Source organism: Nyctereutes procyonoides, unplaced genomic scaffold, assembly GCF_905146905.1.
Source record: "Nyctereutes procyonoides isolate TBG_1078 unplaced genomic scaffold, NYPRO_anot_genome, whole genome shotgun sequence".
Lineage (NCBI taxonomy): Eukaryota > Metazoa > Chordata > Mammalia > Carnivora > Canidae > Nyctereutes > Nyctereutes procyonoides.
The window spans coordinates 35925507-35937500 of NW_026575049.1; the positions used below are offsets into that span (position 1 = coordinate 35925507).

An 11994-nucleotide genomic window follows, 5' to 3' on the forward strand; every position below is an offset into this window, starting at 1 on the left:
CTCTGGTACCTCTTTCCAAAACGGCCACTGCCTCCATCAGAGGGTCCCCAGTGCTTCACACCTTGTCCCTTTCCTGTGGGAACAGTGGGAAACCTGGATCCTGCCTCATGGGGACCAGAATCCTGCGTGTTATTTCAGAGAATTAGAACAAAGTGTCAGGGCATTGTATGTGTCAGTGGCAAGAAACCAGCGAGAACCCCCTGGGGCAAGGGACCCCATAGTGAGGGTGACAGAGCAGAGGAAGGGCTGTGGCAGCCCCTGCGTGACCCTTGCCCTGGGAGTCTGATTATTACTTAGGTTGAAATTGCATGAGACACAGGGTAGCACCAAACCAAGAACAGAATCTCTGGCCCTTGGGGGTGACTCCTGCTTGGATAGAACTGTCTTCAGGGCACCTGCTCATGGACACTTCTCCACATCCCACCTCACTTAGGGTTCCCAAATTAGTAGAACCAAGAGCTAGTACCTCAGGAACAGCTGAGGGAACCCAAACCGTGATGTTCCAGATAAGTCTAGATCATTCTCAGATACATGAGTCTCATGTCAGGGGGGGCTCCCAGTCCTGACATGAGGGCCAAGACAGACCTGTAGGGTTTGGCTCTGAGGCTAAGCAAAAGTTTTGGATTCTGAGGGTCCCCTAGAAATGTCCCCTGCTCCAGACATCAAGTCTTCGTGGAGGGTAGACCCTGCCAGCCTAAGGGGCTCCTGTAGGGAGTCCTGAGCCCCATGTTGCCCTCTCTCCCTGCCTCCAGCAGAGCTCTCAGGCCAAGGGCACCTGGCCACAGCCCTGATCATTGCCATGTCCACCATCTTCATCATGGCCATAGCCATTGTCCTCATCATCATGTTCTACATCATGAAGACGAAGCCTTCCGCCCCAGGTGACTGCTCCCCAATGCCCTTGCTCTCTCCCCACAGACCCTTGCTCCCTGATAGCTCTGTCAGCTTACCCAGTCTCCTTCCCTTTCTCCATCCAGCCTGCTGTACCAGCCACCCAGTGAAGAGCGTGGAAGCCCAAGTGAGCAAGGAAGAAGAGAAGAAAGAGCCCCAAGGTCTGCAAACAGGTCCCCACAGCACAGGTGTACACCTACAAGGCAGAGGTTGTCTGCCCCACTCACCAGTCCCTGGGCAGCCCGGCCTCCCAACTCCTGGTGCTCTCGTGCCACTTGGAACAGGGCTGCAGGAAGAGGTGTCGGTGCCCCCACATTGTGCCTGTGAGGGTGGTGTGGCTTAGTCACCAGGCTGCCAAAGAGGAAGTGAGCAGGGAAGGATGAGCTCAGAGCCAGGGGCTGACTCTGGCTTCCTCCCCCCACCTCCAATTTACCTGCAGACAGTGTGGTGATTTTCTCCGAGAAGGATGAATTTGAGAAGCTGACCACAGCTCCAGCAAAGACTGCCAAGAGGTAAGTCAAACCACAGCAGCCACTTCTCATGCGGTGGAGCACCCCCCAGCCCCAGGTGAGGTCAGGGGTCCTCTTGGGTTCCTGAGCAGAAAGAGGAGTTGGCCTATCAGGTGGGGAGCAGACCGAGAAGCCTGGCCTCTGGCCCAGAGGGTCCAGAGGGAGCAGGGCCCCAGGATCAGCAAGGCAGGGGAGCAGCAGGGCCAGGCAGTGTGAGGGGTAGGTCTTAACACCTTGCTCCAGAGCCAGCTGCCCCTGGCCCTCCTCTGTGACATTCACCTTCTGTGTGCAGACTGGAAACTCATGAGCGCCCCCTTCTTCTATAGCAGCCCCCAGTGGCCAGCGGTGCTGACATCACTAGTGCTAGAGCTAGAACCCGTATCCCTAAACCCTGAACAGCACTGGTGATGGTGCTTATTGCCCACCAGGGCTGTGCTAAGTTTATGAGTGCCCCACCAGCAAGGTGCTAATGTCATTCTTGACCATGCAAGGCTGAGGTCTGCAAGCGTCACATGCCTGAGGTCGCACCTCCAGGAGCGGCAGGGGGACCAGGCCAGGCCACCTGGCTTCACAGGCTGCACAGGCTCCAGACCAACTACTACCACTTGTGAAGTGAGGCTTCTGAAGGAAGATGTTTGTCATATGAAATTTTGACCATATTTAGCACACGTTAGATGCAGAATCAGCCCTGCATATATCCAGCCCTTTAATATCTAGGGCCGAGGGAAGTAAACTTTTCCTTTGCCCTCTGAGATTGTTGTTTGGACTCGGTTCTGCTTGAGTTCCCAAATCCACTCCAGGGTGTTGGCCCATCTGGCCTCTACCCCCCTGGTCATTCCAGGACCCCCATCTGTCCAAGTGCCCATGTTGTAGATGGGCCCCAAATGTCTCCTCTCCTAGGCTCTGGCCTGGGACCTTCCCCAGGTGGGTGAACTCTTGCCAAGCCTTCATTTGTACCAATGACCATGACTGTAGACGTTTGTGGAGAGCTTTGGCATTAACCAAGCACATCCAAATGTGTTACCTCCTGTGGAAAACTCTAGCATCTCTCAAGACCCCTGACATAAGGGCAGGGAGCAGACTTAAATCATGAAATCTCTGCATGCTGGGAAAGAAAAGAAAGAATGTATGTCCACCTGCATGGTCCCTTCAACAGCGGTCATTTCCAGGGAGCACTTCTGGTCCCACTGAGAGTGTCTCAGAGTTGTGGGCCCTGCCGGCCAGGCTGTGGGGACTGGCTCAACTCTGTGGCCACCCAACCCAGGACCAGCTTGTCCTCCATCCTCCTTCTGTCAGGCTCGTGTTGTGGCAGCCTCTCCCCTCTGTTCTTCCAGCATTTTCTCATTTTCAAAAGTAGGAAAAAGGAGTACTCAAAGGGCAGAGATATGTCCTAGGACTTCAATCTCATCAAAAGACTGAGGGAGGGACGCCTGACTGGCTCAGTGGTTGAGCTTCTGCTTCAGACTCAGGTTGTGATCCTGGGGTCCAGGGATCAAGTCCCACCTTGGGGTCCCTCTGCCTGTGTCTCTGCCTCTGTGTGTGTGTGTCTCTCATGAATAAATAGGGAAAATCTTTTTAAAAAAGAAAAAAGAAAGAAAGACTGAGAGAAACGTGGGGGATTTAGAAGAATATTTGGAAAAATAATACTTGTTTCATATGCAAATGTCAAATAGAAATTAAAACCTGGCAATCGTGCTGTGAAAGACAAGGCACAGAGCACCTGTCCCCTCTGTCCACTCTCAGGCCTCAGGGAAAGGCCCCGGGGCCGTCAGTGGTCTCTGAGGACAACCGTGCTCTGTTCCCAACATGCTATCCGGTGGGGGCACCAGCAGGCCAGCCAACTCCCAGCAAGGCCCTGGACGCACATGGGGCCACACCTTCATCCGGCCTCTAGGGTTGCATTGGAGTGTGGGTTTCATTACTGTAACCCACTTGCTAGAAAAGAAAAATTCTTTGTAAGTCATCAGCCAGACCACAGGAAGCAAGAAGGATGCCTAACAAAAGAATGTTGTTTTTCAGATATTTGGAATGATTTTGAGAGTTTAAGCTCCAACCCATATGGGCCCATGGCTGTGGAGGGTGAGCAGTGGTGGATCATGGGCCCAGCTGGCTTCCTGGGGGAGCTCCCAAAACCCCTCATGGGGCTTGCTGTGACCCCCTCCCCATGCACACATTTTAGGCAGGTTCCCAGCCCCCAAACGAGAGGGGGCAGGCTCACTCAGCTTTGCTTTGGGCTGTTCTGGAGAGCTTGCACAGATTCAGTCAATGCCACCCACGTAAACCTGTTTGCATTTAGACTCAAGGCCAAACGTGGAGCTTGCCTGCATTAAAAATAGGAAGCTGGGACATATTCCAGAAAGCTTAACCAAGCCAGTTGGGGGGGGGGATGAGTAGATGCCGGCCCCCTCCCTGATGGGCTCCAGCCCTGCAGGGCTCCCGACACACCTTGTGAGTCCTCTCACAGGACACCTGCAGGCCGCCCTGCATCCGGGCCATTATTTGGGAATAGAGCAGAGCACAAGGAGTAGAGAGTGTGGTGTGTCTTTCTCACCTCAGCCCAGGAGCCTGCTTGGGGCACAGGTCCCTGCGTCCCACTGGTCTCCCCACTGGGAGGATGCATCAGGGCTGCTGGTAACAAACACCTTCCTGTTCCCACAGTGAGAATGATGCATCGTCGGAGAATGAACAGCTGCTGAGCCGGAGCATGGACAGTGACGAGGAGCCTGCCACCGACAAGCAGGGATCCCCTGAGCTGTGCCTCTTGTCACTGGTTCACCTGTCCCGGGAGAAGCCAGCGGCCACCAAGTCAGCCGGGGTGAGGGCCTGATGCTGCTCCACACACCCCCACTGTTGCCCAGGGAGGCAGAGGCATGAGGCAGGCCCACCGCGGGAACCTAGATTCAGTGGCAGGTTTAAAATAAGAGAGTAAGAGACTAGGAAACTTATCTCTGTATTATAGAGCTTTATGGAAGGAAATGAAAGAGAGTAAGCAAAGAGAGGAAAGTTGAAATTGCTTGGAATACCATAGGACAGAGAAAAACCTTTGTAAACATACCGGCATGTGTCCAAGCAGAACAACAACAACAATACACACACACACACACACAGGCACAGACATACACAATATGCATTTTGCATGTAAAATGGTCCACAGCATTTGTCACCCTAAGCAGGCCATCTGGGAGCGTGCTACAGCAGGTGCATGGGCAGAGGTGCACAGCTCTGCCCAGGCTGCCTGAGCATGTGGCGCAAGGTCACTGGCAGCCCCATCCCAGTCTAGGTGAGCGTGTGGCTAGGTGACGTGCTTCGGGTAAATATGTCTCTGATTGGGAAGCCGGTCTGGCTTAGGTCTGGACAGGGTTGCCACGTTCTGGGCTGCCCTGAGTTCAGGGACGCCTGTAACAGCACTCAGCACTTACAGGCACCCTAGAGGCATCTGGAGTTGTTCTGGGAGGTACTGGCTCCTGGAGGTGCCCAGGACTTCGCAGCCAGAGCCCCTTCTGCCCCGGCCCAGCACCAGCCTCATATCCTTACCCTGAGCTGTGAGCTCTGGAGAAAAGGCCGGGGATGGCTGCGGACACAGCCAGGGCCTCCCAGGCTACCACCAGCCAGCAGGGTTCCCGCTGCCCCTCTGCCATAGACAGATGCGGGGTGTCTGGGGAGACTCCGCGAACACTAGGTGCCTAAACCTGAGGCCCAGAGGCCTGTGGCTTCCTGACCCTGGGCTTGTGGGAGCCCCAGGCAGCATTCTGACAGTCAGGGGACAGCAGCTGCCAGCCCCACGATGGAGAATCTGCAGTTCTGTTGACTACGGCTTTCTCTTGTTCCGAACACTAACATTCTCTTGACTTTTCCCGTAGATTCAAAGTCGAAGGAAGAAGATATTGGATGTGTACGCCAATGTGTGTGGAGTCGTTGAAGGTAAGCCTGAGCGCTCTGTGTAGGGACCTGTCCCCCAGATTTCCCCAAGGGTCTCGCCCCAGCCATCCACAAGGAGGAGGAGGAGGAGGAGGAGGAGGAGGAGGAGGAGGAGGAGGAAGGGGACCCAAGGCCCCAGGAGGGCCGAGAAAGGCCACACCTCAGCTGGTCATGTTCCACATCCCCGTGGCTGGCGAACCCACTTCTGGTGTGGAGGGTTGTGGAATTTGGCACCAGACTGTCTCAGGCCTTTCCCCTAGTGCTCCCCAAGGCCCCTTCCTTCTCAGGACAAGGAGATAACACCCAGCCAGCCCCAGCGCAGAGCCTCCCTGGTGGGCCGTGGAGTCTGCAGAGGACATGGTGGAAGGAGCTCATGTCCCCCAGCATCTCCCAGATGCTGTCCTGCACGAGTGTTTCAGTCACTAACCCAGTAATTAGCTGGCCTTGCCCTCTCCTCCACAAACATGCTTCCCAAACGAGCCGTCAGTCTGTGTCCCAATGACTGCACTCTGGACATGGCAGCATTTCAATCTGAAACACATGATCCCCATTTCTTCCGAATCTAGGCTCTCAATTACCTTTGAATTCAGGGGACAGAAGCCCTCATTGCTGAGGTTAAGGGATGTTCCCCAGTTTCATCAGGCAACTGGGTCCTAGTTCCACTGACATCCCTCCTTGGACTTCTGGGTCTGGCCCAGGTTCCTGCCACTCCCCAGGAGTGGCGCCTGGGGGCCTCTCATTTCTCCACAGAGGTGGAACCAGTGAGCTGAGGTGGGGGCGGGGAAGGGGTAAGGGGCCTGTGCTCCTTGGGCCAGAAATAAGGGGCCAAAAACTCTGCTTGGCTGCCTGCTGAAATGGGCATCTCTCCATAAATACACATGTCCCATGGTCAGCCTGTCTGGTAAGACTGGCATGGCAGAGGGACCTCGGCTGCCCAGTGGACAGTGGTCTGAGATTTAAGCTCCATCACCCTGGAAAGCTCTTCTCTGTTCCAAAAGATGTCTCGGCTTTAAGAGCCTGTCCTGTCCTGCCTGGGACAGCGTTGCATCAATCTGTGTGTCATTTCCTCTGCCAGTATCACATAGCTATAGAAGTCTTGAAATCAGGTAGACTGTTTGCTTCCACTATATTCTTTCTGTTCAAAATTGTTCTAACTAATGCTAGTTTCTGTGCCTTTCTATATAAATTTTAGAATAATTGTCCCTATAGCTTCAGAATATCTTGCTGGTGATTTTGATAGGAATTACATCAAACTGTATACCAAAGTTTGGGGAGATCTGATATTTTACTATGTTGAGTTTTCTAATCCATGAAAATGGTATGTCTCATTTAGATTTTCTTCAACTTTTCTTGTCAGCAGTATGTAGTTTTTAGAGTACAAGTCCTATACATATTTTGCTAGATTTAAAGCTAGGAATTTCTGTTAGTTTTTGAATGATTATAAGTGACATTTTATTTTAGTTTCAGTGTCTACATATCAATTGTTAGTATATAGAAATACAATTGATTTTTGTATGTTTATCTTGTATCCTGTGACTTTGTTGAACTCACTTACCAAGACTCAGAGTTTTCATGTAGATTCCTTGAGATTGTCTACATAGATAATCACATCTGTAGATGAAAATACTTTTATTTCTTCCTTCTCAATCTGTGTGCCTTTTCTTGCCTTATTGCAGTAGCTATAACTTCCAGCATTATATTGAATAAGAGTAATGAGAACAGAAATCCTTGCTTTGTTCCTCATCTGAAAGGAAAAGCATGTTTTTCATCATTAACTATAATATTAGTTCTAGAGTTTTTGTAAATGATTTATATTAATTTTCCGGGTAGATTTTTATTTTTAATGTTGAACCAGCCTCACAACCCTGGAGTGAAGTCCACTTGTCATGGTGTATAATTCTTTTTATATATTGTTAAATTCTATTTATTAATATTTTGTTAAGGATTTTTTTTTATCTGTATTCATGAAGGATATTGGAGTGTAGATTCTCTTTTTGTACTTGTCTTATCTGGTTTTGGTATCAAGCTAATACTGGCTTCACAGAATAAATTGGGGAGACTTCCTCCTTTTCTATTTTCCAGAAGAGATTATGTAGAATTGGTGTTAATTCTTCTTTGTATATTTGGTAGAGTTAGCCAATGAAACTATGTAGCCTGGATATTTCTTTGGGGGGGGGGCTTTTAAAATTAAAAATTACATTTCTTTAATAGTTATAAAGTTATTCAAATTATCTATTTTATACTGACTGAGTTGAGTTCATGCTTTTTGAGGAATTGTCCCATTTCATCTAAGTTGTCAAATTTGTGTGTAGAGTTGCTTGTAGATTCCTTTTTTCTTTTTTTTATGTCTGCAGTGTCTGTAGTGATATCCCCTTTTTCATGGCTTAATATTTTGTGTCTTCTTTCTTCATTTTTTCTTTATCAATCTCACATTTGTTCACTTGGTTGATTTTTTCAATGAACTGGATTTTTTCATATTTATATCTATTGTTTTTCATTTTTCAATTTTGTTGATCACTGCTCTTTACCATATCCTTCCTCCTATTTAGGTTGGGTTTGTCTTGTTCTTTTCCTACATGTTTGAAATGGGAGCTTAGGGTTTTTTTTTTTCCAAAATTTATTTTTTTAATTTAAATTCAACTAATTAACATGTTATTGGTTTCAGAGGTAGAGTTCAATGATTCATCAGTCTCATATAATAGTCAGTGCTCATTACATCACATGCCCTCCTTCACCCAGTTACCCCATCTCCCGAATCCTCCTTCCTTCAGCAACCATCAGTTTTTATTTCCCATGATTAAGAATCTCTTATGATTTGTCTCCCTCTCTGATTTTATCTTGTTTTATTTTTCCCTCTCCTCCCCTATGATCCTCTGTGTTGTTTCTTAAAATCCACATATGAGTGAGATCATATGATAATTGTCTTTCTCTGATTGACTTATTTCACTTAGCATTATATCCTCTAGTTACATCCATCTCATTACAAATGGCAAGATTTAATTTTTTGATGGCTGAGTAGTACTCCATTATACAGATATATAGATATAGATAGAGATGATACATATTTTTTATCCATTCATCTGTTGATGGACATCTGGGCTTTTTCCATAGTTTGATGATTGTGGACATTGCTGCTATAAACATTGAGTACAGGTATCTTTGGGGTATTGGATCACTAAATCTGTATCTTTGGGGTAAATACCTAGTAGTGCAATTAATTGGTAGGGTAGCTCTATTTTCAACTTTTTGAGGACCCTCTAAACTGTTTTCCAGAGTGACTGCCCCAGCTTGCATTCCCACCAACAGTGTAAGAGGGTTCCCCTTTCTCCACATCCTTGCCAACATTTGTCATTTCCTGACTTGTTAATTTTAGCCATTCTCACTGGTGTGAGATGGTATCTCATTGTGGTTTTGATTTGTATTTCCCTGATGCCAAGTGATGTTGAGCATTTTTTTTCAGGTGTCTGTTGGCCATTTGTATGCCTTCTTTGGAGAAATATCTGTTCAAATCTTCTGTCCATTTCTTGATTGGGTTGTTTGTTCTTTGGGTGTTGAGTTTGATAAGTTCTTTATAAATTTTGGATATTAGCCCTTTATCTGATATGTCATTTGCAGATATCTTCTCCCAATCAGTAGGTTGTCCTTTGATTTTGTCAACTGTTTCCTTTGCTGTGTAAAGGCTTTTTATCTTGATGAATTCCTGATAGTTCATTTTTGCTTTGCCTTTGGAGATATGTCTAGTAAGAAGTTGCTGCAGCCAAGATTACATAGGTTGCTGCCTGTGTTGTCCTCTAGGATTTTGATGGATTCTTGTCTCACACTTAGGTCTTTCATCCACTCTGAGTCTCATTTTGTGCATGGTGTAAGGAAATGGTCCAGTTTAATTCTTCTGCATGTGGCTGTCCAATTTTCCCAACACCATTTGTTGAAGAGACTGTCTTTTTTCCATTGAATATTCTTTCCTGCTTTGTCAAACATTAGTTGACCATAGAGTTGAGGGTCCATTTCTGGGTTCTCTATTCTGTTCCATTGATCTCTGTGTTAATTTTGTGCCAGTGCCATACTGTCTTGATGATCACAGCTTTGTAATACAGGTTGAAGTCTGGAATTGTGATGCCACCAGTTTTGGTTTTCTTTTTCAACATTCTTTTGGCTATTCGGGGTCTTTTGTGGTTCCATACATATTTTAGGATTATTTGTTCCAGCTCTGTGAAAAAAAATTGATGGCATTTTGATAGGGATTGCATTGAATATATAGATTTCTCTAGCTAGCATAGACATTTTAACAATATTTATTCTTCCAATCCATGAGCATGGAACATTTTTCAATTTCTTTGTGTCTTCCTCAATTTCTTTCATGAGTGTTCTATAGTTTTCTGAGTATAGATCCTTTGCCCCTCTAGTTATGTTTATTCCTAGGTATCTTATGGTTTTTGCTGTAATTGTACATGGGATCAATTCCTTAATTTCTCTTTCTTTAGTCTCATTGTTAGTGTATAGAAATGCCACAGATTTCTGTGCATTGATTTTGTATCCTGTCACATTGCTGAATTGCTGTATGAGTTCTAGCAATCTTAGGGTGGAGTCTTTTGGGTTTTCTATATACAGTATCATGTCATCTGTGAAGAGGGAGAGTTTGACTTCTTCTTTGCCAATTTAAATGTCTTTGTTGTTGTTGTTGTTGTTGTTGTTGTCTGATTGCTGAGGCTAGGACCTCCAGTACTATGTTGAATAAACAGTGGTGAGAGTGGACATCCTGCCATGTTCCTGATCTTAGGGGAAAACTTCTGAATTTTTCCCCATTGAGAATGATATTCACTGCAGGATTTTTGTAGATGGCTTTTATTTTATTTTATTTTTTGTTTGTAGATGGCTTTTATGATATGAAGCTGTGTTCCCTGTATCCCTACACTCTGAAGAGTTTTAATCAAGAAAGGATGCCATATTTTTTCAAATGCTTTTTTTCTATCTATTGAGAGGATCATATGGTTCTTGTCCTTTCTTTTATTAATATAGTGTATCACATTGATTGATTTGCAGATGTTGAACCCTTGCAGCCCAGGAATGAATCCCACTTGGACATGGTGAATAACCCTTTTAAGGTACTCTTGGTTCCTAAGGCTAGTATCTTGGTGAGAAGTTTGGCATCCAATTTCATCAGGGATATTGGTCTGTAATTCTCCTTTCTGGTTAGGTCTTCAGGTCCAGCATCAGGTAATGCTGGACTCATAGAACATGTTTGGAAGTTTTGTTTCCGTTTCTATTTCTTGAAACAGCTTCAGTAGAATAGGCATTAATTCTTTAAATTTTTGGTAGAATTCCCCTGGGAAGCCATCCTGCCCTGGACTCTTGTTTGTTGGGAGATTTTCAGTTACTGCTTCAATTTCCTTGCTGGTTAGGGGTCTGTTCAGGTTTTCTATTTCTTCCTCTTCCAGTTTTGGTAGTTTACACATCCCTAGGAATGCACCATTTTTTACCAGATTGCCTAATTTACTGGCCTATAGGTGCTCATAATATGTTATTATAATTGTTTGTATTTCTTTGGTGTTGATTGTGATCTCCTCTCTTTCATTCATGATATTATTTATTTGAGTCCTTTCTCTTTTCTTTTTGATAAATCTGGCCAGGGGTTTATCAATCTTACTAATTCTTTTGAAGAACCAGCTCCTAGTTTTGTTGATCTGTTCTACTATTCTTTGGTTTCTGTTTCATTGATTTCTGCTCTAATCTTTATTATTTGTCTTCTCCTGCTAAGTTTAGGCTTCATTTGCTGTTCTTTCTCTAGCTTCTTCAGATTAAGGCTAGGTTGTATATTTGAGACCTTTCTTGTTTCTTGAGAAAGGCTTGTATTGCTATATACTTTCCACTTATGACCACTTTGCTGCACCCCAAAGGTTTTGAACTGTTGTGTTTTCATTTTCATTTGTTTCCATGAATTTTTTAAATTCTTAATTTCCTGGTTGACCCATTCATTCTTTAATAGGATGCTCTTTAACCTCCATGTATTTGAGTTCTTTCCAAATCTCCTCTTGTGATCCAGTTCAAGTTTCAAAGCGTTATGATCTGAAAATATGCAGGGAATGATCCCAATCTTTTGGTACCAGTTGAGATCTGATTTGTGACCCAGTAGGTGATCTCTTTTGGAGAATGTTCCATGTGCACTCAAGAAGAATGTGTATTCTTCTGCTTTAGGATGAAATACTCCAAATATATTTGCTAAGTCCATCTGGTCCAGTGTGTCACTTAAAGCCCTTGTTTCCTTGTTGATCTGCTTAGACAATCTGAGCAGTGAGTGGGATGTTAAAGCCACTACTATTCCTGTATTATTTCAATGTGTTTCTTTAATTTTGTCATTAATTGGTTTATATAATTGGCTGCTCCCATGTTAGGGGCATAAATATTTATAATTGTTAGATTTACTTGTTGGATAAACACTTTAATGATGATATAAGTGTCCTTCCTCATCTCTATTACAGTCTTTGGTTTAAAATCTGTCTGGGGATCCCTGGGTGGCGCAGTGGTTTGGCGCCTGCCTTTGGCCCAGGGTGCGGTCCTGGAGACCTGGGATCGAATCCCACATCGGGCTCCCGGTGCATGGAGCCTGCTTCTCCCTCTGCCTATGTCTCTGCCTCTCTCTCTCTCTCTCTCTCTCTCTCTCTCCCTGACTATCATAAAT

At 45.8% G+C, this 11994-nt stretch overlaps 1 protein-coding gene across 4 annotated transcripts in view; it reads left to right on the forward strand.

The window, feature by feature from the left end:
- EDAR (ectodysplasin A receptor) overlaps positions 1–11994 on the forward strand; it is a 97170-nt gene that overhangs the window by 77271 nt on the left and 7905 nt on the right. For 2 of the 4 annotated variants that reach the window (XM_055329487.1, XM_055329486.1), the window contains exons 7-10: positions 756–1052; positions 1331–1403; positions 4059–4215; positions 5261–5321. In XM_055329487.1, coding sequence (XP_055185462.1) covers positions 756–1052; positions 1331–1403; positions 4059–4215; positions 5261–5321 — 588 coding nt within the window. Of the gene's footprint in view, positions 1–752; positions 1053–1330; positions 1404–4058; positions 4216–5260; positions 5322–11994 lie in introns of all 4 variants that reach the window. The other 2 variants (XM_055329488.1, XM_055329489.1) reach the window with 2 other exon arrangements.